At 36.3% G+C, this 25,680-nt stretch overlaps 1 protein-coding gene across 18 annotated transcripts in view; it reads right to left on the minus strand.

The window, feature by feature from the left end:
• Positions 1-25,680, minus strand: part of LOC123570511 (coiled-coil domain-containing protein 144A-like) — a 72,712-nt gene that overhangs the window by 16,176 nt on the left and 30,856 nt on the right. For 5 of the 18 annotated variants that reach the window (XM_065537570.2, XM_065537568.2, XM_065537567.2 and 2 more), the window contains 3 exons: positions 15,261-15,334; positions 9,463-10,416; positions 7,614-7,760 (listed from right to left, as the gene is read on the minus strand). In XM_065537570.2, coding sequence (XP_065393642.1) covers positions 7,614-7,760; positions 9,463-10,416; positions 15,261-15,334 — 1,175 coding nt within the window. The remainder of the gene's footprint in view (positions 1-7,613; positions 7,761-9,462; positions 10,417-15,260; positions 15,335-25,680) is intronic. The other 13 variants (XM_074026703.1, XM_065537569.2, XM_065537574.2 and 10 more) reach the window with 5 other exon arrangements.

Raw genomic sequence — 25,680 nt, forward strand, 5'->3', positions numbered from 1 at the left:
TACAGAATCCTCCACCCAACAACCACAGAATGTACTTTCTTCTCATCGGCACAGGGAACACACTCTGAGATCGACCACATGCTCAGCCATAAAGCAAGTCTCAGTACATTTTTTAAAAACTGAAAGTATACCAAGCATAATCTCAGACCCTAGTGGAATAAAAATAGAAATCCATACCAAGAATTTCTCTCAATGTCACATAATTATATGAAAATTAAACAACTTGCTCCTGAATAACTTTTGGGTAAACAACAAAATAAAGACAGATATTAAAACCTCTTGAAAATAAATAAAAACAGAGACAGAACATGCCACAATCTCTGGGATATAGCAAAACCAGTATTAAGAAAAAAGTTGATAGCACTAAATGTAGACATCAAGAAGTTAGAAAGATCTCAAATCAACAACTTAAAATCACACCTACAAGAACTAGCAAAACAAAAACCAAATAACCTCAAAGCTAGCAGAAGTAAAGAAATAACTAAAACCAGAGCAGAACTGAATAAATTTGAGACACAAAAATCCTTACAAGTAATCAACAAAACCAAAAGTTTGTTCTTGGAAAGGATAAATGAGATTGATAGCTAGCTAGCTACATTAACAAAGAAAAAATAGAGAAGATCCAAATAAGCACAATCAGAAATAGCAAAGATGGCATTACAATGGATCCCACAGAAATACAAAATATCATCAAAGACTATTATGAACACCTCTATGCACAGAAACTAGGAAATCTAGAGGAAATGGATAAATTCCCAGAAATACAAAACCTCCCAAGATTGAATCAAGACGAAATTAAAACCCTTAACAGACAATAACAAGTTCTGAAATGGAATCAGTAATTTAGAAACCTAGTAACCAAAGAAAACGCCCTGAACCTGAAGGATTCAGAGCCAAATTCTACCAGACATACAAAGAAGATCTGTTACCAATCCTACTGAAACTATTCCAAAGTATCGACTTTGAGAAACTCCTCCATAACTCATTCTATGAATACAGCATCATCTTGATATTAAAAGCTGAAAGAGAGGCAATCAAAAAAGAAAACTGCAGGTCAATGTCTCTGATGAACATAGACACAAAAATTCTCAACAAAACATTAACAAACCAAATCCTGCAACACATCAAAAATTCACTTTATTTATTTATTTATTTATCTATTTATTTATTTATTTTTGAGACCGAGTCTCACTCTACTGCCCAGGCTGGAGTGCAGTGGCGTGATCTCAGCTCACTGCAAGCTCTGCCTCCCAGGTTCACGCCATTCTCCTGCCTCAGCCTCCCCAGTAGCTGGGACTACAGACATCCGCCACCACACTTGGCTAATTTTTTGTATTTTTAGTAGAGATGCGGTTTCACCATGTTAGCCAGGATGGTCTCGATCTCCTGACCTTGTGATCTGACTGCCTCGGCCTCCCAAAGTGCTGGGATTACAGTCAAGAGCCACCATGCCTGACCCAAAATTCACTTTTTACAATCTAACAGGCTTTATTCTGGGATGCAAAGTTGCTTCGACATATACAAAGTAATAAATATGATTCACTACATAAACAGAATTTTTAAAAACCATATGATCGTCTCAACAGATGCAGGAAAAGCTTTCAGTAGACTCACAATATTCCTTCATGATCAAAACCTTCAACAAATTAGGCATCAAAGGAACATACCTGAAAATAATGAGAGCCACCTATGACAAACACACAGCCAACATCATACTCGATGGGCTAACCTTGGAACCATTTTCCTTCAGAACTGGAACAGGAAAAAGATGCCCACTCTCTCCATTCCTATTCAACATAGTACTAGAAGTTCTAGCCAGGGCAATCAGGCAAGAAAAAGGAATTTAAGGCATCCAAATAAGAACTGCAGAAGTCAAACTATCTCTCTTTTCAGATGATATGATTGTACACCTAGACAACCCTAAAGACTGTCAAAAGGCTCCTAGATCTGATAACAATTTCAGTAAAGTTTCTAGTTACAAAATCAACGTACAAATATCAGCAGCGTTTCTATACACCAATAATGTTTAAGGTGAAAGCCGAATCAAGAACACAATCCCATTTATAAATAGCCACAGAAAAAAAAAATACCGGGAAATGCATCTGACCAAATAAATGAAAGATTTCTACAAGAAGAAATATAAACACTGCCAAAAGAAATCAGAAATTAAACCATCAGATGAAAAAAATCCACGCTCATGGATTGGAAGAATGAGTATCATCAAAATGCTTATACTGCCCGATGCGATCTACAAATTCAATCCACACTACTCCTATCAAGCTACCAACATCGCTTTTTCACAGTGTTAGGAAAAATGACTCTAAAACTCATGGAACCAAAAAAGAGCCACACTAGCCAAAACAATCCTGAGGAAAAAAAAGGTGGCAGCATCAGTCTACCTGACTTCAAATTATATTACAAGGATACAGTAACCAAAATACAAGGTTTTGGTATAAAAACAAATACATAGATCAACAGAAAGAATAGAGAACCCAGAAATTAATCCACATATTTACAGCCATGCAATTTTTGATAAAAGAGTCAAGAACATCCATCAGGAAAAGAACATTCTCATCAACAAATGAGGCTGGGAACACTGGATATCTGTAGGCAGAAGAATGAAACTAGATCCTTATAGTTCTCCATATACAGAAATCTACACTAAATGGATTAAAGACAAACATAAGAACCAAAATTGTAAAACTACTAGAAGAAAACATAGCAGAAATACTTCAGTACCTTGGTCTAGGCAAAGCTGTGATGACTAAAACATCAAAAACACAGGCAAAAATAGAGCAATGAGACTATATCAAAATTAAAGTTTCTTCATAGCAAAGGAAACAACCAACAGAGTGAAGAGACAACCTGCATAATGGAAGAAAATGTTTGCAATCTATTCAGCTGACAAGGGTCTAATATTCAGACTATATAAGGAGCTCAAACAACCCAACAGCAAAAACAAAATTAATCATCTGATTAAAAAGTGGGCAAAGGATCTGAATAGACATTTCTCAAAAGAAGATGTACAAATGGCCAAGAGATATATGAAAAAATACTCAACATCTGTAATCATCAGGAAAGGAAATAAATCTGCAATGAGATATCATCTCACTACAGTTAGAATGGCTACTATCGAAAAGACAGAAAGTAAAAAATGCTGGTGAGGTTGCAGAAAAAGGAAACTTACGCACTCATGGAGGGAATGTAAATTAGTATAGCCATTAAGGAAAACAGTATGGAGCTTTCTTAAAAACTAAAAATAGAAGTATCAAACAATCCAGCAATCCCACTACTGAGTATTTATCAAAAAGAAAGAAAATAAATGTATCAAAGAAATACCAGCACTGCCATTTTTATTGTATCACTATTTATAATTACTAAGATATGGAATCCATCTAAATGTTTATCAACAGATGAATGCATAAAGAAAATGTGGTATCTGTACACAATGGAAGATTATTCAGCCATAAAATAGAATAAAATTATATCATTCTCAGCCACATAGATGACCTTGGAGGACATTATGTTAAGTAGAATAAGTCAGGCAAAGAAAAACAAATGCTGTATGTTCTCACTCATGTGGGAGCTAATTTTTAAAAATGAGTTCACGGTAGTAGAGAATAGAATTGTGGATATTAGAAGCTGGGAAATGAAGGGGAGTGGGGCATGGGGTGAGGTTGGTTAATGGATAAAAAATTACCACTAGATAGAATGAACTCTAGTGTGCTGTGGCATTGTAGGGTGAATATGATTAACTATGATTTATTGTATTTTTTTGAAAGCTAGAAGAGAGGATTATGAATGTTTACAAAAAAAAAGAATGGTAAATGGTTGAAGTGCTGGATATAATAATTAGCCTGATTTGATGATTATACATTATTTACATGTATCAAAATATTACTGTGTATCCTATAAATATGTACAAATATATATGACCACAGAATATAAAAGAAAGCCAGGCATGGGGTAACATGCCTGTAGTCACGGCAACTTGGGAGGCTGAAGCAGGAGGATCCCTTGAGCTCAGGAGTTTAAGGCCAGCCTGAGTAACACAGTGAGATCCAATTTCTAATATATATAAATAGATAAATAATAAAAATAGAAGAAAAACTGTATCCTATAAAGAAGTAGACTGTGGGCCAACCCTACTGACTGGCCTCTAATGAAGAAATGTGGTGAAAGTGATACCACGTGCCTTCCAACATTAAGTTAGAAAAGGCCCTCCATCTCACACTGCTTGTCCTTGGAACTTAGCCCCCATGTTGTGAGGAAGCTCAGGCCACAAAGACAGCCTAGGAGTTCCAATGAAGGTATTTGAGCTGCCTGCCCCAACTAAAGTTTCAGTCAATGGCCATTATGAACAACCAGACAGTTAGGGAACAAGCCTTCTGAGGATTCCAGTCCTCCAACCTCTGATTTATCCCAAGTGAAGCTCAAGGGAATGGAGATAAGCTGCCCCGGCCAAGGTTTTCCCCAGCCACAGATGGCTGAACTAAATAAATGGTGTTTTCAGCGACTCAACTTTAGATAATTTTTTAGGAAAAAATAAACAGAAAATTTGATTTAAACAAAGAGACATCAAGAAAAAATAACTTACACAGTAGAAATTAATGTCCTTTAAAGTAGGAATTAATAAGTGCTGAATTTAATTTATTAACAACAAACAATGCTAACGAGAAGCAGCAGACAATTAGGAGAAAGGCATAAGAACTATTGAGGAGAAAGTTTTTCTAAAATTTTCTTCAGTTACAAAGTCTGATAAAGAAAAAGAGCCTTTTTAGAATTTGTTCCTCAAGTTATGGGATAAAGATGGTGAGGATGAAAGGAAATATATGGTTGAAGTTGTGAAAGGAAAATATCCTGGGCCCCCAAAATCACTAAGGAAAACTCCAGCTGGAAACTGCTTAGGGCAAACCTGCCTCCCATACTATTCCAAGTGACCTCTCCACTCACTGAGATAGATGCATATTTGACTTGCTTCCTTCGGAAAGGCTAATCAGAAACTCAAAAGAACGTATTTCTTTGTGTATAACCTACCTGGGACCTGGAAGCTCCCTCCCCACTTTGAGTCTTCCTGCCTTTGCTTCAAGTTGTCCCACCTTTCTAGAACCAATGTGCCTCTTACCTATATTGATTGATGTCTCATGTCTCCCTAAAACATATAAAACCAAGTTGTGCCTTGACCACCTTGTCCACATGTCATCAGGACTTCCTGAGGCTGTGTCATGGGCATGTCCTCAAGCTTGGCAAAATAAACTCTCTAAATTAACTGAGACCTGGCTTAGATCTTCTGGGTTCACAAAGTATAAAAGGTGAAAAAAACTACCAATATTTTTATTTTCTAACCAAAATCAGATGTTTGACCTGATTTCAATTCATTGAAATTCTAAGAGATAAGTAACTTTGAGTGTTTACTAATCAATCTAGTATTCAATGTTTATGTTCATTTCTTCAATGAGAAAATAGAGAATATTATGGAACTATCTTTAATCTTCTCAGGAATAAAACAAATGTGTCCTTTGAATGTTAAGAAATTAAGTACAATTTCCCCTTTACCTTACTTTGAGCCTGTTTGTATGAAGAAGGTGAGACCATCTTATCTTTATTTTGTAACAAAATGCTTCTCCATGTCATACAAATTGAGCAAGACGTGTTAGTGAACAAGGATAGACATAGACCAGCATATTAGAGTTGAGAATCCAAAATTAAATCTGTATGTTTGTATTCAGTTCATTTTCACCAAGAGTTAAAAAACAAATGAGAAAAGAATAGTATTTCCAACAAATGGTATTGTCTCACCAAATGCAATATCTAAACATTTATTCAAAATAGCTAAATGTAAGAGCTAAAACTATAAAATTCTTAGATGAAGACACAGGCATAAATCTTTGTGACTGCATTTGCCAGTGGTTTCTTAGACATAACACCAAAAGGAAAAATAGATTAACTGGACTTGATCAAAATTTGGAACTTGAACAGGCACCATCAGGAAAGCAAAGAGGAAGGCCATTGAGTAGAAGTAAATATTTGAAAATCATGCATCTGATAAGGGACTTACACCTGGGATACAAAAACAACTTCTAAAATTCAGAAATAAAAAAAATTTTAAATGGGTAAAGGATTTGAATAGATATTTCTCCAAAGAAGATATACAAATGGTTCATAAACACATAAAAAGATGTTTAAAGTCATTAGTCATTAGAAGAACGCAAGTCAAAACCACAATAAAGTACCTCATAGCACTACTAGAATGAAATCTTTTCTCAGTCAAAAATATGGAAAATTTTGGCAAGGGTATGAAAACATTAGAACACCCTCACAATACTGATAAGAATGTAAAATGGCACAGCCACTTTGGAAAACAGACCGGCAGCTCCTCAAAGAGTTAACACGTGACCCAGCAATTCCACTGGGTATAATCCCAATAGAAATGAAAACATATGCACTCTTACAAAAAAGTGCAAACACAAGCCCTTTTACATCAAAGTTCATGGCAGCTTTGTTAATAACAGTCCAAACTGGAAGCAACCTGATGGTCCATCAATTGATGAGTGGATAAATAAAATGATTGGTATATTCACACAATGGAATATTACTCAGCAATAAAAAGAAATTAAGTACTGATACCTACTACCACACAGAAAACTCTTAAAATGTTATTCTAAGTGAAAAAAAAAAGTCACAAAAGACCACATATTGTGTAATTCCACTGATAGAAAACATCCAGAATGGACAAATCTGTACAATCAAAGGAGACTGGTGGTTCCCTGGAGCTGAGTAAAAAGGGGAAAACTGGTCGATGATAGCTTAGGGATGCAGAGTTTCTTTTCAGGGTCATAAAAATGTTCTAAAATTGATGGTGGTGGTGGTTACACAACTGTGTGAATATACTAAGAAACTGTGAATCGCACACTTTACATGGGTGAACTGTATGGTAGGTGAATTATATCTTAATAAAGTTGCTTTTAAAAATCAAATGGCAGGATTTTGATAAATTTCTTCTCTACTTTGGATTATATACTATACATGATCTGAATATTTCTGTTTTACAATATATTTAAAAGAAACAAAATAGGAAAGAAATGCCTAACATTTCAAGTAGTTTGTAAACTAACCTAAAACATTTATATTTTGAAGACCAGTATAACAGTTTTTCCCTGTATGCATTATCCTGAAATGCATGAAATAAATATACAGAGATTCTGTACCCATTCACAAAAGTAAAGATAGGAAATAAGACAATTTTCTGAAATAAACATTATCTTCTGATTTAATCTGGTGTGCCTCACCATGGCAATAGAGAAAATCACTAAAAAATACTGTTACACAGAAAAAAAGTCTCTCAACTTTTGTGAGAAATGATGTCTAATTCCCAACTTTTCCTGAAGGTAAATATTATAATAAAAATATGTACATAATTAAGAGGAAAAAATGACAGAATAAAAGTCAAGAGGTTAAGAAATAAGTATATTATAATGGTAATAAAATTGTAATAAAATTAATTATAACGAAAATAAAAAAGAAAGCTCTTCACTGAAATTAGTATCCTAAAACACTTGATATTATTTAACCAGCTATAGACTAACTGTTGACATGTTATATTTTATACATACTTGACTTCTGATTTGACCTGATTTCCTCTTTGAGTCCCGTGTTTCATCTAAATTAACATAACATGGTGTAGCCTCTAGTGAAGGCTCTGATACAGGTTGTTTTTTTACAGTATCAGCCAATTCTTGTTGAATTTGTCTCACAATTTCCTGTAAAGATATTTTTGTTATTGATTTTATGTCACCTTATTATTAAATGATGGTCATAGAATTTAACTCTAACATATATACTTTGAAAAATATTACCACATACTTTGATTCACCTTCTTTTCCTCATGTGTAATGAACATTCCTGTTCAATACTGAATTCAGTTAAGGACAGAAAAGGTGTTATTTTCCTGCCAAATCAGTATTCTGTAACTTAGACAACTGATACAGCCCATTATATATTCATCACCTAAGTTGGCAATGCTTAATCATCTACTGAAGTCTCAGAAAGAAATGGGTATGTGAGTGAGACTAGTGGTTGTAAATTCTATACTCTGAAATGTTTTCTCTCTTCTTTATTAGAAGTTCAAATCAACTTCACAATTCCTCATTTATTCAATTGCCTGCTCAAATCCTTCCACTAGATTGCTGTATTGAAATAAAACTAAAATTTCAATGGTCTTTGAAGCCCTTGATAATCTTGCCTCCACTTCCCTGATCTCAGCTCCTACACTCTCTCTCCTACTCACTCCATTCCCACTATATGTGAATCCTGTCACCCCTCATTAGTTTGAACATGGGGACCCAACGCCAAACAAAGAAATCTCAGATTGCTACAATTATCTTTGTACTGGACAAAGTTATATCCAAATGAAATTAGTCATTGAGTTTAGAAATAAAAATTATGCACAAATTACTTGTAAAAACATTCAAAATAAATTACAAATGCCAGTGGTAAGATGAAATCAAATATGGTTTTACTGACATTCACATCTGTCCCAAATTATACTTAATTAAAAGTGAATCCTGTCAGAGTTGAGAGGTCATGACAATAATTTGAGATTGAAATATTTTCAGATTTAAGTCAAACTGACACGAATAAAAATAAAATTAAACCAACTTCAATATATAAGAAGCTCCTGAGGGAAAGTCTTATGAGATACAGCAGTACGCTTCAGTTCACCTGGGAAATCTGGACCTAACTGTCGAAATCACCCACCAAATTGAATCTTAACTTCAAAATACTCACTTCCGGTAGGAGCATTTCCATTTATCTGTTTCATCGTGGTCTCAAAATGTGGCCACATAAAGACATGAAAATTATTATTTCAGGCCCGTTGTGGTGGCTTATGCCTGTAATTCCAGCACTTTGGGAGGCCCAGGTGGGTGGATCACCTGAGGTCAGGAGTTCGAGACCAGCCTGACCAACATGGCAAAACCCCATCTCTACTAAAAATACAGAAACTAGCCGGGTGTGATGGTGCGCACCTGAGGTCCCAGCTACTCGGTAGGCTGAGGCAGGAGAATCGCTTGAACCCGGGAAGCGGAGGTTGTAGTGAGCCAAGATGGTGCCATAGCACTCCAGCCTGGTCAACAGAGTGAGACTCTGTCTCAAATTTAAAAAAAGGTATTATTTCAGCAGTGTAAGACTACACTATTGATACTAGTCTCTATTAACAACTTGTAACTTAACCTCTCAACATTTCATAGGTGACACTATTTCTTTACACAAAGTAAAGCATCTTTCCAGTCTTTTTTTTTTTTTTTTTTTTTTTTTGCTGGCATGCTTCTAGGCTGATAAAGCAAATATGTTTATAATACATATATATTTATATTCAATGAGACTCATCATTTAGCAAAAACCAAATATTGCTTTATATTTTCTTTCAAGAAGTTTTAAAATATTTTCTTTCTCAATACTTACATTTCTTTCTGCTTTCTCTTTTTCATATTTGTACAATCTTTTATTTATGTAATTGCATTTATTAATTAACTTGTTGTTTTCCTGCTCCAGTAGAAGACTTTGCTCTTCCCTCTGAGCTTGATTTTTGACAATAGCATTAAAATGCTCTTGGATATTAATTATTGTCTCTTCTTGATTATCAGCTTTCTTGTGAGCCTCATTCAGTTGCTGTCGAAGTAACAGATTTTCGTTTTGTATTTGAGATAACCTCTCCTCTAGAGATTCTTGCTTTTGAATGTATTTACTCACTTTGTCTTCTTCATTCTGAAACATTTGTTCAATTTCTTTCCTTTGACATTGTGATTGGGTTAGGTCTCTTTGGACATCTTCTAAAACCAATGTCTTTTCTCTTAGAGCATCTTTTGTGTGGTGCCACTTCATTTTGAGGCTTCGGATTTTATTTTCAGCATTAGAAAGTTTTTCAGAAAGCATCTCATTCTTATCTTTTAGGTTGCTCATATCAAAATTCATCTTTTCCTTTAAATGAAACCACTCTTGTCTTGTTCTCTGGAAATCGAGTTCTACATCTCTTTTTGATGCCTGACTTTGATCACAGTCTTGTATAGCAGCGGCCAGTCTACAACGATATGATTCAATTTCTGTTTCCAGTCTCTCCTGGTTTTGGTTTTCATCCTCCAATTTAAAACTGAGCATTTCATTCTCAGCTTTCAAAACTTCAGACTGTACACTGTACTGGAATATCGTTGTTGTAAATGTTTCCTCGTTCAGCTTCAAAGTATTTTGAAGGAAATCATTCTTTTCTTTCACAATTTTAATGTCCTCAAGATAATTATTTTCCTTTTGCTGGTCCAAATTTTTCACCGTGTCTATTTCCAGTCTTAACCTGGCAATTTCTTCCTGCAACATGCAATTTTCGTACAACAGATCTTTTTCTTTCTTATGCCCATGAGAAATCTAAATAAACAAAGGAAACTTTTAGCTAGCATTCAATACAATGACATCTCATTACTTTCTCTAAAATTAAAGAATATCCTGCACATTTATACAATGAAAGCATTGCCATGAATGAATATCTAACTGGGAAAAAAAGTTGAATTAAAACTTCAAACCTCGTAGAGCATAAATTCTCCAAAGGTCAATGATTTATTTAAAGACAATGAATCCATAAAAGGAAAAGAGAAACCACTAGAGGATGTGTAAGGTTCCCAGAATTGGAGAAACCTTTCTCAGGACAATAACAAACCCAAAGGTGTAAAATAAAAGATTTTTAAAATTTACTACATTAAATATTGGGTTTACACTCTGATATCTAACCTATATACTACCATATAATAAGAGCCTTAGTTCTGCATATATTTGGACAGATGAAATTCCCCATGTCCTTTAAGTTCCTTTTTCCTGAGACTATTCTACAGATATTCTCTTTTGGTAGTATTTTTTATAGGCAGTCCTAAGAATGACATGCATGCATAAATGCTAAATATAAGCATCTCACTAAGCACTTGGTGATGTATTTAGATACATCACCAAACTCAATTATCACAATTCCACAAAGGAGTGATCAAAAAATAAGCAAGCTGCAAAATTTTCCCCAGGTTTTCTAACCACTTCTAGTGCACCTCCACCAAATCACATTTATTTCTGTAGTGTAACTAAATACAAAAAGAAACTTTTTTATTTCAAAACACCAATAGTAAATAAGATAAAATTATAGAGCTTTGCTTAGAGAGTGATAAAATCATTTGTCATTGCAATAACTTCTATTTCCTCTTTATAATGTTTGAAAGAGTCATAAATATGAAATGGCGGAAATATACTGAACTATTTTACTAGGAACAAAATACATATTAGTAAATTATCACTAGTATATATTGTGGCATACCATTGTGTTCAAACTCTTTGTACTCAAATTAGACACTATTGGAGCAGACTGTTACTCTTCTCAAAAGTAAAAAGAAGAACATCCAAAATATGGTCTCTGAACTGCCTATACATTTTCTTCTTACCTATCAGTGGAAATAATAAACTAACCCCTCCATTAATATAAAACTAAGATTAAATCACTTTCAACAACTAGAACATGTTTTGTTAGTAGCAAGGGTTTTGACATTATAGAAAGATCATTAATTCCTATGGAAAGTATCAAATGCTTCTGCTTTTCATGAGGCCAGTATGAATATCACTACTTGACTATTGCAGACAAATGGCATTAAATTAAGAACATCATTTTATTCAGTGGACCAAAGGCCAGAACCCCCACCACCACCTCATAAAAGACAAAGACAAAAATTGTCTTCTTCCTTCTTTACAACTTGGATTTTAAACAGCTAGCTTTTGAAGATGTGATATTGTGGGGCTTCAGGAACAGAAAGGAAGCTTCACCCTTTGTGCACTAAGCTATTCTTTTCCCCACTGCCTTTTATCTTTCTTTTTTATCTGTCTAGAACTCAGTCTTCTACTTTAAAGTCATACACTAAATTTTTGGCTGAGAATTTATGATACTTATATAAAAATATCATATACGCCATTAACTTACCATACTCTATCAAACAATAGAATATAGAAGTCTGACTCAACAGAAACATTTGAGTTATTTAAATTATGTGAAAGTATATATACTTCTCAAAAATATTGAAAGTGGTTATAATTATATGTTGCAAGAGTTGCAGTTAAACAGATACACTACAAAACATGAAAGCACAAGAAACAGATTCATTGGCCAGGAATATTTCTTACAACTCTCAAGACTAGTACATTTTTATCTCCCTTCTCAGTCATTGCTTCCTTCCCACTGTATTTCCATTTTATTGCTAAACACATCTCATCTTTACATAAATGGAAGGCAAAACCCTAGGGCTATAATTTTAAGCAATTTTCTTTATGCTTATCCTGGTTCTGAAGGTCATAGGCATATAGATAAATTAGTTTATGATTTCTTATACCACTTGGAAAACTTGATAGACTTTGCTTGATCAAGGAACAAAGATTAGAGAAAGTTTTTCTGAACTTCTATCATTTAGACAGCAGAAATAATCTATTTCTATGTACAGATTTAGATAACCCAATTTTACACGTAAGTTTATCATCAGTAGAAATTCAGAATGGATCCGATGATTGATAAAGAGAGAAAACAAAGAGTAACAACAAGTAAACCTCTACCACTTTTTGAAGTTGAACTTTCTTCAAAACCAGGAACTCTACTTGTAATATGTCTACTTCATTCTTAAACCTTTGTGTATCTTGCTGTCATTTTCTTTGTAGATCTACTTTTGATGTTCTGTCATGATGTAGTGATAAAGAACTCAAATTTTCTAATTCAGGCACCATGATTTTGTAGTTACTAGCACTGAGACTGTCATAGAATGGCTTCTGGAACAAGTCTTGTGTTGCTTTTGTTTTCTTCTAAGTGCCTATATCTGCAGAAATACTGTGGCTTTTTATTTGAATCATGTTTTATCTCTCTGGAGGGGGTACCCAATGAATCTGAAAGACCTTTTGGATCACTAGATAGAGGCATATGCCTGATGTCTAATTTGATGCCTCATGGTATCTTGGTCATATTTTTTTGTCATTTGCATATCAAACTCTTGACCTTCTTTCATTTCCATTGTAACAACTTCTGGGTCCCTTGCTTTTTTTTTTTTTTTTTTTTTTTTGACGGAGTCTCACTCTGTTGTCCAGGCTGGAGTGCAGTGGCACGATCTCGGCTCACAGTTCCATGCTTTCTTAGAGTCTCTATCATTATAAAAATTCTCCTCATCTATGTTAAAAACATATTCATTATCTGGTTTGTTATTTTCACAGTCTAATTTATTTTCATTTAAATAAAGCTTAGAAGATGTCTGGCAAACATGTACCAAAAACCCAGAAAATGAATGAGATATACACACATTTTTGAGACTGAGTTCCATGTGTTCAACAAAATGCCTGCAATGCCACAAAGACAGGCACTCCAGATGCATCTTTTTCCCTCACAAGTATATTATTTGTCAAATTAGAAGGAATTTCCTTTATGTTTGTTTCTCCTTTTGAGCTATCATGGAGTGGCTTCAGGAAAAACAGTAATTTGTATTTTTCACAGATTTCACCAAACCTCTGATTTAACTCACTTGTAAGAAGTGAATTCATTTTCATTTTCCCACTCTAATTTGCCTCATTTAATACACATTTCCTCAGACTTTTACACAAAAAAGTCCTGAATATACAGACGTATCCTCTCTATCCAATCTTTATTTTTTTTTTGGTCTTGAGATATTTTTGGCAGATGCAAAAGGGAAAGATTAATTTGCTTGTTTCGTTTCTCAGAAGTTGTCTTTGTCAGAGTGCATGTTTTTGTTTTTATTTTTTGAGACAAGGTCTCACTCTGTTGCACAGGTTAGAGTGCCATGGTACAAACATGGCTCATTGCAGCCTCAACCTCCTGGGCTCAAGTGATCCTCTCATCTCAGCCTCCCATGTAGCTGGAAACACAGGCACATGCTACCATGCTTGGCTAATTTTCAAAAACAATTTTGTAGAGATGGGGCATCACCATGTTGCCCAGGCTAGTCTTGAACTCCTGGACTGAAGCAGTCCTCCCACCTCGGCCTCCCAAACTACTAAGATTACAGGCATTAGCCACTGTGCCCAGCCAGGAGCATGTTTTTAAAATAACTTTATTTTCAGTAAAGTGTAAAGAAAAAAAATTAAAGTAATTAAAATTAAAATTTAATTGTTAAATTTCTTTGTATGTTTAACTGCTCCCAAATCACAGGGAGAAGTAAAAAATAATTTGCCTTAGCTAAAACTGCAAGAAAAAAATAAACCAGCAAACTTAACTTTGGCACTGTTGTTTGGAATAAATTCATTTTTTGTTATATCTACCAAAACATGAATGAGCAGATGATTAGTAGTGTTACAAAAGTGTCCTCACCTGAAAAGATTTTACCTCAGCATACCCTAACTAGTGAGCACGTGAGGTGCATTTAAGTACTTTTTCTGAAGATTACTATCTGGACTGTAGGCAAACTTTGTTAGAAGAAAAAATCAATACCAATCAGGAAGAAAAGCAAATTCTCAAATTTTAATTCAAATTATATTCTGTAATATGACACTCTAATGTATCCAGTTTATCTGCTTAAGTCCAGTTCTAATATATTCTAATATCCACCGATGATGATGGATTACAAATTTTATACTATTTACTGACTTCTTGCATTGAAATAAGTTAGAAAGTTATTGTTCATATCCTAATACCAAAGGTCCCATTCTGCAGAGTATGGTTCTCTTAATAAACACTTAGGTTGATTTTATGACCCAGCTCTCTTCCTAAACATGACCTGAAGTCAATGAGAGAGCGTGAGGCAGAATACATGTTTAGCCTTGGCATTCATTAGTGACTGGCAATATAAAACTGCACATTTTGAACCACTGGCCATCATGACTCCTTTAACATGAATACAATGGCCATCACTCTTAAACTGTTCATAACTTCTTTTGCTCAATAATATGATTCAATAATTCATTTTACTTTCTTCATCATGTAAACATGTCATAAAGATAAAAAAGGAAAGAAAATTTTGAAAATGTTTTCTCTCTATTCCAAGGGTAAAGATAAGGTATAAGTTACTATAGATTTTAAAAATCTTTTAAGTTTTATAACTAGTTAAAATGTATTTAAAATTCAATATTAAACAGTAAATTAGAATATATTGATTAACAAAGGCTAATCTGAAAGGTAATTTCATTTGGACTACCCTATATTATTAAAGCAAAGAACATAATAGTCAACCAGAAATTTAAATGAAATTGTTGTATACTTGGAGCTCATTGTTTTCACTTTCTTCAAGTCTTTCTTGCTCTTCCTCTGATATCACTGCTAACACTTGTTCTGCTGAAAAAATCACACATTTAGTTAAAATGAACTACTTGAACAGTTAAACTATAGTCTTTATGAAAATAGATTAAAACTAATATTTCATTTTATTTTATAAGTTGTGAATTTAAAGGAAGCTTAATCTTTAGCAGGATATTTACTTCTTTAATAAATGCTCCTAATTCTTAAAACTTCAAGAAACCACCTGGGGAGACACTAGATGTCACCAGTTGAAGATAAACACACATGTCAAACATTCACTTGCAAATGTATCTACCAAACATAAATAAAGAAAACCATCACAAACAAAATAAAAATTTTTTAATGTGAGCCCTTGGCCCTTAAGTGAACATTGGTGGTACCCTGGCAGGATTCCTCCTAGGTCTGTGGTGGTGGTGGTGGACATGGTAAGAGATTCCTCTGCCTGAGGAGATGGGAGGGAAGAATGGAAAGGACTTTGTCTTGTGGTTTCAGTGCCAGCTTAACTGCAGTAGAATACAGCACCAGGTAGATTTCTAAGGTTTCCAACTGTAGGCCCTGGCTCGCAGACAGTATATGTGGCCCCTCCTGGGGCCTGAAGGGACTCTCACTGCCCTGAATGGAAGGACATAAGACTGGTTGACTTCACCACCAGTTGATTGCAGAGCCCTACAGGCTTGAGCAGTCTGATGCAGTGAAATCCCAGTGCGGGTGGACACAGAGGTGCTTATTTAAATCCTCCCCCAGCCCCAGGTAGCACAGAGACAGACTCCATTTGTTTGGGAGATAGTAAGGGAAGAGAACAATGGTTTATATCTGGTAATTCAGAGACTTCTTCCAGCTCTTATTGAACAACCACCAAAAGCATGTCTCTATGAGGCTGCAAACATGACAGAATTACTGGGCTTAGGGTCCCTGCCCCCTAATGCAGATATGGGTGCAGTAACCAAAAGCATAGACACTATACCCAAGTCCCTTTGAGTACCTGGAAAGCCTTATCAAGAAGGATGAGTACAAACAAGTCCAGACTGAAGATTACAATAGATACAAAGCTCTTCAATGCCCAGACACAGACAATCATCCACAAACATGAAGACCATCCAGGAAAACATGACTTCACCAAGCGAAATAAATAAGGCACCAGGGACCAATTCCAGAGAGACAGAGATATATTACCTTTCAGACAGATAATTCAAAACAGCTTTGTTGAGGAAACTCAAAAAACATTCAAGATAACACAAAGAAAAAAATTCCAGAACTCTTATCAGATAAATTTAACGAAGAGATTGAAATAATTAAAAAGAATCAAGAAGAAATTCTGAAGTTGAAAAATGCAATTGATGTACTGAAGGATGCATGAGTCCCTTAATAGCAGAACTGATCAAGAAGAAGACAGAATCAGTGAGCTTGAAGATAGGCTACTCGAGAAAACACAGTCAGAAGATACAAAAGAAAAAGGTATAGGAAAGAATGAAGCCTACAAGATCTAGAAAATAGCCTAATAAAGCAATTCCAAGAATTAATAGCCTTAGAGAGGCGGAAGTGAGATAGATGGGAGAAGAAAGTTTATTCAAAGAAATAACAAAGTTCTTCCTAAACCTCAAGAAATAAATCAATATTCAAGTGCAAGAAGGTTATAGAAAACCAAGCAGATTTAACCCAAAGAAGGCTACCTCAAGGACCTTAATAATCAAACTTACAATGATTGAAAATAAAGAAAGGCTCATTTATCCCTGCAGCAAGCAAAGAGAAACAAATAACATACGACGAAGCTGCAATACAACTGGAAATAGACTTTTGGGTGGAAAACTTACAGGCCAGGAAAGAGTGGCATGACATATTTAAAGTGCTGAAGGAAAAACACTTTTATCTTAGAATGGTATATCCAGTTCAAATGTCTTTTAAATAGAAGGAGAAATAAAGATTTTCCCAGACAAACAAAGGCTGACAAATTCAATCAATACCAGACCTGTCCCACAAGGAATGCTAAAGAGGGTTCTTCAATCTGAAACAAAAGAATGTTAATGAGCAATAAGAAACAACCTGAAATCAATGAATCTTCCACAACTCACTGATAATAGTAAGTACACAGACAAACATATAATATTGTAACACTGTAATTATGGTGTGTAAACTTCTCATATCTTAAGTAGATTTCAAATCCTCATAGTAACCTTAAATCTAAAAACATACAATGGATACACACACACAATAGCAGGAAATTAAAACATTCCAACAGAGAAAATCACCTTTACTAAAAGGAAGACAAGAAGGAAGAGAAGACTACAGAATGATTAGAAAATAAGTTACAAGGGGGGGCGGAGCAAGATGGCCGAATAGGAGCAGCTCCAGTCTCCAAATCCCAGCGCCAGCGACACAGAAGACCGGTGATTTCTGCATTTTCAACGGAGGTACTGGGTTCATCTCACTGGGGAGTGCCGGACGATCAGTGCTGGTCAGCTGCTGCAGCCCGACCAGCGAGAGCTGAAGCAGGGCGAGGCATTGCCTCACCTGGGAAGTGCAAGGGGGAAGGGAGTCCCTTTTCCTAGCCAGGGGAACTGAGACACACAACACCTGGAAAATCGGGTAACTCCCACCCCAATACTGCGCTTTAAGCAAACAGGCACACCAGGAGATCATATCCCACACCTGGCCGGGAGGGTCCCACACCCACGGAGCCTCCCTCATTGCTAGGGCAGCAGTCTGTGATCTACCGGCAAGGCAGCAGCGAGGCTGGGGGAGGGGCGCCCGCCATTGCTGAGGCTTAAGTAGGTAAACAAAGCTGCTGGGAAGCTCGAACTGGGTGGAGCTCACAGCAGCTCAAGGAAACCTGCCTGTCTCTGTAGACTCCACCTCTGGGGACAAGGCACAGTAAACATAACAAACGCAGCAGACACCTCTGTAGACGCAAACGACTCTGTCTGACAGCTTTGAAGAGAGCAGTGGATCTCCCAACAGGAGGTTGAGATCTGAGAAGGGACAGACTCCCTGCTCAAGTGGGTCCCTGACCCCTGAGTAGCCTAACTGGGAGACATCCCCCACTAGGGGCAGTCTGACACCCCACACCTCACAGGGTGGAGTACACCCCTGAGAGGAAGCTTCCAAAGCAAGAATCAGACAGGCACACTCGCTGTTCAGAAATATTCTATCTTCTGCAGCCTCTGCTGCTGATACCCAGGCAAACAGGGTCTGGAGTGGACCTCAAGCAATCTCCAACAGACCTACAGCTGAGGGTCCTGACTGTTAGAAGGAAAACTATCAAACAGGAAGGACACCCACACCAAAACCCCATCAGTACATCACCATCATCAAAGACCAGAGGCAGATAAAACCACAAAGATGGGGAAAAAGCAGGGCAGAAAAGCTGGAAATTCAAAAAAAAAGAGCGCATCTCCCCCGGCAAAGGAGCGCAGCTCATCGCCAGCAACGGATCAAAGCTGGACGGAGAATGACTTTGACGAGATGAGAGAAGAAGGCTTCAGTCCATCAAATTTCTCAGAGCTAAAGGAGGAATTACATACCCAGCGCAAAGAAACTAAAAATCTTGAAAAAAAAGTGGAAGAATTGATGGCTAGAGTAATTAATGCAGAGAAGGTCCTAAACGAAATGAAAGAGATGAAAACCATGACACGAGAAATACGTGACAAATGCACAAGCTTCAGTAACCGACTCGATCAACTGGAAGAAAGCGTATCAGCGATTGAGGATCAAATGAATGAAATGAAGCGAGAAGAGAAACCAAAAGAAAAAAGAAGAAAAAGAAATGAACAAAGCCTGCAAGAAGTATGGGATTATGTAAAAAGACCAAATCTACGTCTGATTGGGGTGCCTGAAAGTGAGGGGGAAAATGGAACCAAGTTGGAAAACACTCTTCAGGATATCATCCAGGAGAACTTCCCCAACCTAGTAGGGCAGGCCAACATTCAAATCCAGGAAATACAGAGAACGCCACAAAGATACTCCTCGAGAAGAGCAACTCCAAGACACCAAATTGCCAGATTCACCAAAGTTGAAATGAAGGAAAAAATCTTAAGGGCAGCCAGAGAGAAAGGTCGCGTTACCCACAAAGGGAAGCCCATCAGACTAACAGCAGATCTCTCGGCAGAAACTCTACAAGCCAGAAGAGAGTGGGGGCTAATATTCAACATTCTTAAAGAAAAGAATTTTAAACCCAGAATTTCATATCCAGCCAAACTAAGTTTCATAAGTGAAGGAGAAATAAAATCCTTTACAGATAAGCAAATGCTTAGAGATTTTGTCACCACTAGGCCTGCCTTACAAGAGACCCTGAAGGAAGCACTAAACATGGAAAGGAACAACCGGTACCAGCCATTGCAAAAACATGCCAAAATGTAAAGACCATCGAGGCTAGGAAGAAACTGCATCAACTAACGAGCAAAATAACCAGTTAATATCATAATGGCAGGATCAAGTTCACACATAACAATATTAACCTTAAATGTAAATGGACTAAATGCTCCAATTAAAAGACACAGACTGGCAAACTGGATAAAGAGTCAAGACCCATCAGTCTGCTGTATTCAGGAGACCCATCTCACACGCAGAGACATACATAGGCTCAAAATAAAGGGATGGAGGAAGATTTACCAAGCAAATGGAGAACAAAAAAAAAGCAGGGGTTGCAATACTAGTCTCTGATAAAACAGACTTTAAACCATCAAAGATCAAAAGAGACAAAGAAGGCCATTACATAATGGTAAAGGGATCAATTCAACAGGAAGAGCTAAATATCCTAAATATATATGCACCCAATACAGGAGCACCCAGATTCATCAAGCAAGTCCTTAGAGACTTACAAAGAGACTTAGACTCCCATACAATAATAATGGGAGACTTCAACACTCCACTGTCAACATTAGACAGATCAACAAGACAGAAAGTTAACAAGGATATCCAGGAATTGAACTCATCTCTGCAGCAAGCAGACCTAAGAGACATCTATAGAACTCTCCACCCCAAATCAACAGAATATACATTCTTCTCAGCACCACATCATACTTACTCCAAAATTGACCACGTAATTAGAAGTAAAGCACTCCTCAGCAAATGTACAAGAACAGAAATTATAACAAACTGTCTCTCAGACCACAGTGCAATCAAACTAGAACTCAGGACTAAGAAACTCAATCAAAACCGCTCAACTACATGGAAACTGAACAACCTGCTCCTGAATGACTACTGGGTACATAACGAAATGAAGGCAGAAATAAAGATGTTCTTTGAAACCAATGAGAACAAAGATACAACATACCAGAATCTCTGGGACACATTTAAAGCAGTGTGTAGAGGGAAATTTATAGCACTAAATGCCCACAAGAGAAAGCAGGAAAGATCTAAAATTGACACTCTAACATCACAATTAAAAGAACTAGGGAAGCAAGAGCAAACACATTCGAAAGCTAGCAGAAGGCAAGAAATAACTAAGATCAGAGCAGAACTGAAGGAGATAGAGACACAAAAAACCCTCCAAAAAATAAATGAATCCAGGAGTTGGTTTTTTGAAAAGATCAACAAAATTGACAGACCACTAGCAAGACTAATAAAGAAGAAAAGAGAGAAGAATCAAATCGACGCAATTAAAAATGATAAAGGGGATATCACCACCGACCCCACAGAAATACAAACTACCATCAGAGAATACTATAAACACCTCTATGCAAATAAACTGGTCAATCTAGAAGAAATGGATAATTTCCTGGACACTTACACTCTTCCAAGACTAAACCAGGAAGAAGTTGAATCCCTGAATAGACCAATAGCAGGCTCTGAAATTGAGGCAACAATTAATAGCCTACCAACCAAAAAAAGTCCAGGACCAGATGGATTCACAGCTGAATTCTACCAGAGGTACAAGGAGGAGTTGGTACCATTCCTTCTGAAACTATTCCAATCAATAGAAAAAGAGGGAATCCTCCCTAACTCATTTTATGAGGCCAACATCATCCTGATACCAAAGCCTGGCAGAGACACAACAAAAAAAGGGAATTTTAGACCAATATCCCTGATGAACATCGATGCAAAAATCCTCAATAAAATACTGGCAAACCGGATTCAGCAACACATCAAAAAGCTTATCCACCATGATCAAGTGGGCTTCATCCCTGGGATGCAAGGCTGGTTCAACATTCGCAAATCAATAAACATAATCCAGCATATAAACAGAACCAAAGACAAGAACCACATGATTATCTCAATAGATGCAGAAAAGGCTTTTGACAAAATTCAACAGCCCTTCATGCTAAAAACGCTCAATAAATTCGGTATTGATGGAACGTACCTCAAAATAATAAGAGCTATTTATGACAAACTCACAGCCAATATCATACTGAATGGGCAAAAACAGGAAGCATTCCCTTTGAAAACTGGCACAAGACAGGGATGCCCTCTCTCACCACTCCTATTCAACATAGTGTTGGAAGTTCTGGCTAGGGCAATCAGGCAAGAGAAAGAAATCAAGGGTATGCAGTTAGGAAAAGAAGAAGTCAAACTGTCCCTGTTTGCAGATGACATGATTGTATATTTAGAAAACCCTATTGTCTCAGCCCAAAATCTCCTTAAGCTGATAAGCAATTTCAGCAAAGTCTCAGGATACAAAATTAATGTGCAAAAATCACAAGCATTCTTATACACCAGTAACAGACAAACAGAGAGCCAAATCAGGAATGAACTTCCATTCACAATTGCTTCAAAGAGAATCAAATACCTAGGAATCCAACTTACAAGGGATGTAAAGGACCTCTTCAAGGAGAACTACAAACCACTGCTCAGTGAAATAAAAGAGGACACAAACAAATGGAAGAACATACCATGCTCATGGATAGGAAGAATCAATATCATGAAAATGGCCATACTGCCCAAGGTAATTTATAGATTCAATGCCATCCCCATCAAGCTACCAATGAGTTTCTTCACAGAATTGGAAAAAACTGCTTTAAAGTTCATATGGAACCAAAAAAGAGCCCGCATCTCCAGGACAATCCTAAGTCAAAAGAACAAAGCTGGAGGCATCACGCTACCTGACTTCAAACTATACTACAAGGCTACAGTAACCAAAACAGCATGGTACTGGTACCAAAACAGAGATATAGACCAATGGAACAGAACAGAGTCCTCAGAAATAATACCACACTTCTACAGCCATTTGATCTTTGACAAACCTGAGAGAAACAAGAAATGGGGAAAGGATTCCCTATTTAATAAATGGTGCTGGGAAAATTGGCTAGCCATAAGTAGAAAGCTGAAACTGGATCCTTTCCTTACTCCTTATACGAAAATTAATTCAAGATGGATTAGAGACTTAAATGTTAGACCTAATACCATAAAAATCCTAGAGGATAACCTAGGTAGTACCATTCAGGACATAGGCATGGGCAAAGACTTCATGTCTAAAACACCAAAAGCAACGGCAGCAAAAGCCAAAATTGACAAATGGGATCTCATCAAACTAAAGAGCTTCTGCACAGCAAAAGAAACTACCATCAGAGTGAACAGGCAACCTACAGAATGGGAGAAAATTTTTGCAATCTACTCATCTGACAAAAGGCTAATATCCAGAACCTACAAAGAACTCAAACAAATTTACAAGAGAAAAACAAACAACCCCATCAAAAAGTGGGCAAAGGATATGAACAGACATTTCTCAAAAGAAGACATTCATACAGCCAACAGACACATGAAAAAATGCTCATCATCACTGGCCATCAGAGAAATGCAAATCAAAACCACAATGAGATACCATCTCACACCAGTTAGAATGGCGATCATTAAAAAGTCAGGAAACAACAGGTGCTGGAGAGGATGTGGAGAAATAGGAACACTTTTACACTGTTGGTGGGATTGTAAACTAGTTCAACCATTATGGAAAACAGTATGGCGATTCCTCAAGGATCTAGAACTAGATGTACCATATGACCCAGCCATCCCATTACTGGGTATATACCCAAAGGATTATAAATTATGCTGCTATAAAGACACATGCACACGTATGTTTATTGCAGCACTATTCACAATAGCAAAGACTTGGAATCAACCCAAATGTCCATCAGTGACAGATTGGATTAAGAAAATGTGGCACATATACACCATGGAATACTATGCAGCCATAAAAAAGGATGAGTTTGTGTCCTTTGTAGGGACTTGGATGCAGCTGGAATCCATCATTCTTAGCAAACTATCACAAGAACAGAAAACCAAACACCGCATGTTCTCACTCATAGGTGGGAACTGAACAATGAGATCACTCGGACTCAGGAAGGGGAACATCACACACCGGGGCCTATCATGGGGAGGGGGGAGGGGGGAGGGATTGCATTGGGAGTTATACCTGATGTAAATGACGAGTTGATGGGTGCAGCACACCAACATGGCACAAGTATACATATGTAACAAACCTGCACGTTATGCACATGTACCCTACGACTTAAAGTATAATAATAATAAATAAATTTAAAAAAAAAAGAAAATAAGTTACAAACTAACAGGTATAAGTCCTCACTTATCAATAACAACATTGAATATAAATAACTAAACTCTCCAATCAAAATATATAAATTGAATGAATTAATTTAAAAAAAAACAGACCCAATGATCTTTTGCCTTACACATAGACTGAAAATAAAAACATGACATATGATATTCCCCACCAATGAAAACCAAAAAAGAGAATCAGTAGCTGTATACTTATATGGAACAAAATAGACTTCAAGACAAAAACTGTAAGAGACAAAAAAGGGAACTGTATCTTGATAAAGGGGTCATTTTAGCAAAAGGATATAACAATTTTAAATATATATGCACCCATACTGGAGAACCCAGATAAATAAAGCAAATGTTACTAGAGCTAAAGAGAGAGAGAGCACACCCTCAATACAATACTAGCTGAAGGCTTCAATACCCCACTTTCAGAATTTCACAGATCATCCAGATAGAAAATCAACAAAGAAACATCAGACTTAATCTGACCTATAGGCCAAATGGACCAAATAAATGTTTACAGAACATTTCATCCAAAAGCTGCAAAATACTCATTCTTCTTCTTAGTACGTGGATCATTCTCAAGAACAGGCCATATGTTAGGCCACAAAACAAGTCTTAAAACCCTCAAAAAATGGAAACTATCAAGTATCTTCTCTGACCACAATGGACTCAAACTAGAAATCCATAACAAGAGGAATTTTGGAAACTACACAAGCACAAGGAAATCAAATAACATGCTGCTGAATAACCTGTGAGTCAATGAAGAGATTAAGAAAATAAATTGAAAATTTTTCTCAATAATGGAACAAGAACCAAAACCTATATGATACCATGAAAGCAGTGCTAACAGAGATGATTATAGCTGAGTGCCAGCATCAAAAAGGAGACAAAACTTTAAGTAAACAACCTAACATTGCATCTCAAAGAATTAGAAAAGCAAGATCAAACCAAACCCAAAGGTAGCAGAAGAAAAGAAATAACAAAGATCAGAACAGAAATAAATGAAATTGAAACAAACAAAACAATACAAAAAAATGAACATAACAAAAACTTGATTTTTTTGAAAAGTTACATAAAATTGACAAATCTTTAGTCAGACTAAGAAAAAAGAGAGGAGACTCAAATATAATCAGAGATGAAAAAGCAGTCATTCAAAAACAAGCAATGGGGAAAGGATTTCCTATAAAAAAAGGTGCTAGGAAAACTGGCTAACCATATTCAGAAAACTGAAACTGGACCCCTTTCCTTACCTTATACAAAAATCAACTCAAGATGGATTAAACACTTAAATGTAAAACCCAAAACTGTAAAAACCCTAGAAGAAAATCTAGGCAATACCATTCAGAAAATAGGTATGGGCAAGAATATTATGATGAAATCACCAAAAGCAATTGCAACAAAAGCTAAAATTGACAAATGGGATCTAATTAAACTAAAGAGCTTCTGCACAGCAAAAGAAACTATCATCAGAGTGAACAGGCAACCTACAGAATGGAAGAAAATTTTTGCAATCTACCCATCTGACAAAGGTCTAATATCCAGAATTCACAAGGAACTTAAACTTTTAAGAAAAAGAAACAACCCCATCAAAACGTGGGCAAAGAATATGAACACACACTTCTCAAAAGAAGACATTTATGCAGCCAACAAACGTATGAACAAAAGCTCAATATCACTGATCATTAGAGAAATGCAAATCAAAACCACAATGAGATTCCATCTCATGCCAGTCAGAATGGTGATTATTAAAAAGTCAAGAAACAACAGATGATGGCAAGGCTGTGCAGAAATAGGAACACTTTTACACTGTTGGTGGGAATGTAAATTAGTTCAGCCCTTATGGAAGACAGTGTGGCAATTCCTCAAGGATCTAGAACCAGAAATATCAC

Source organism: Macaca fascicularis, chromosome 20, assembly GCF_037993035.2.
Source record: "Macaca fascicularis isolate 582-1 chromosome 20, T2T-MFA8v1.1".
Taxonomy (NCBI): Eukaryota; Metazoa; Chordata; class Mammalia; order Primates; family Cercopithecidae; genus Macaca; species Macaca fascicularis.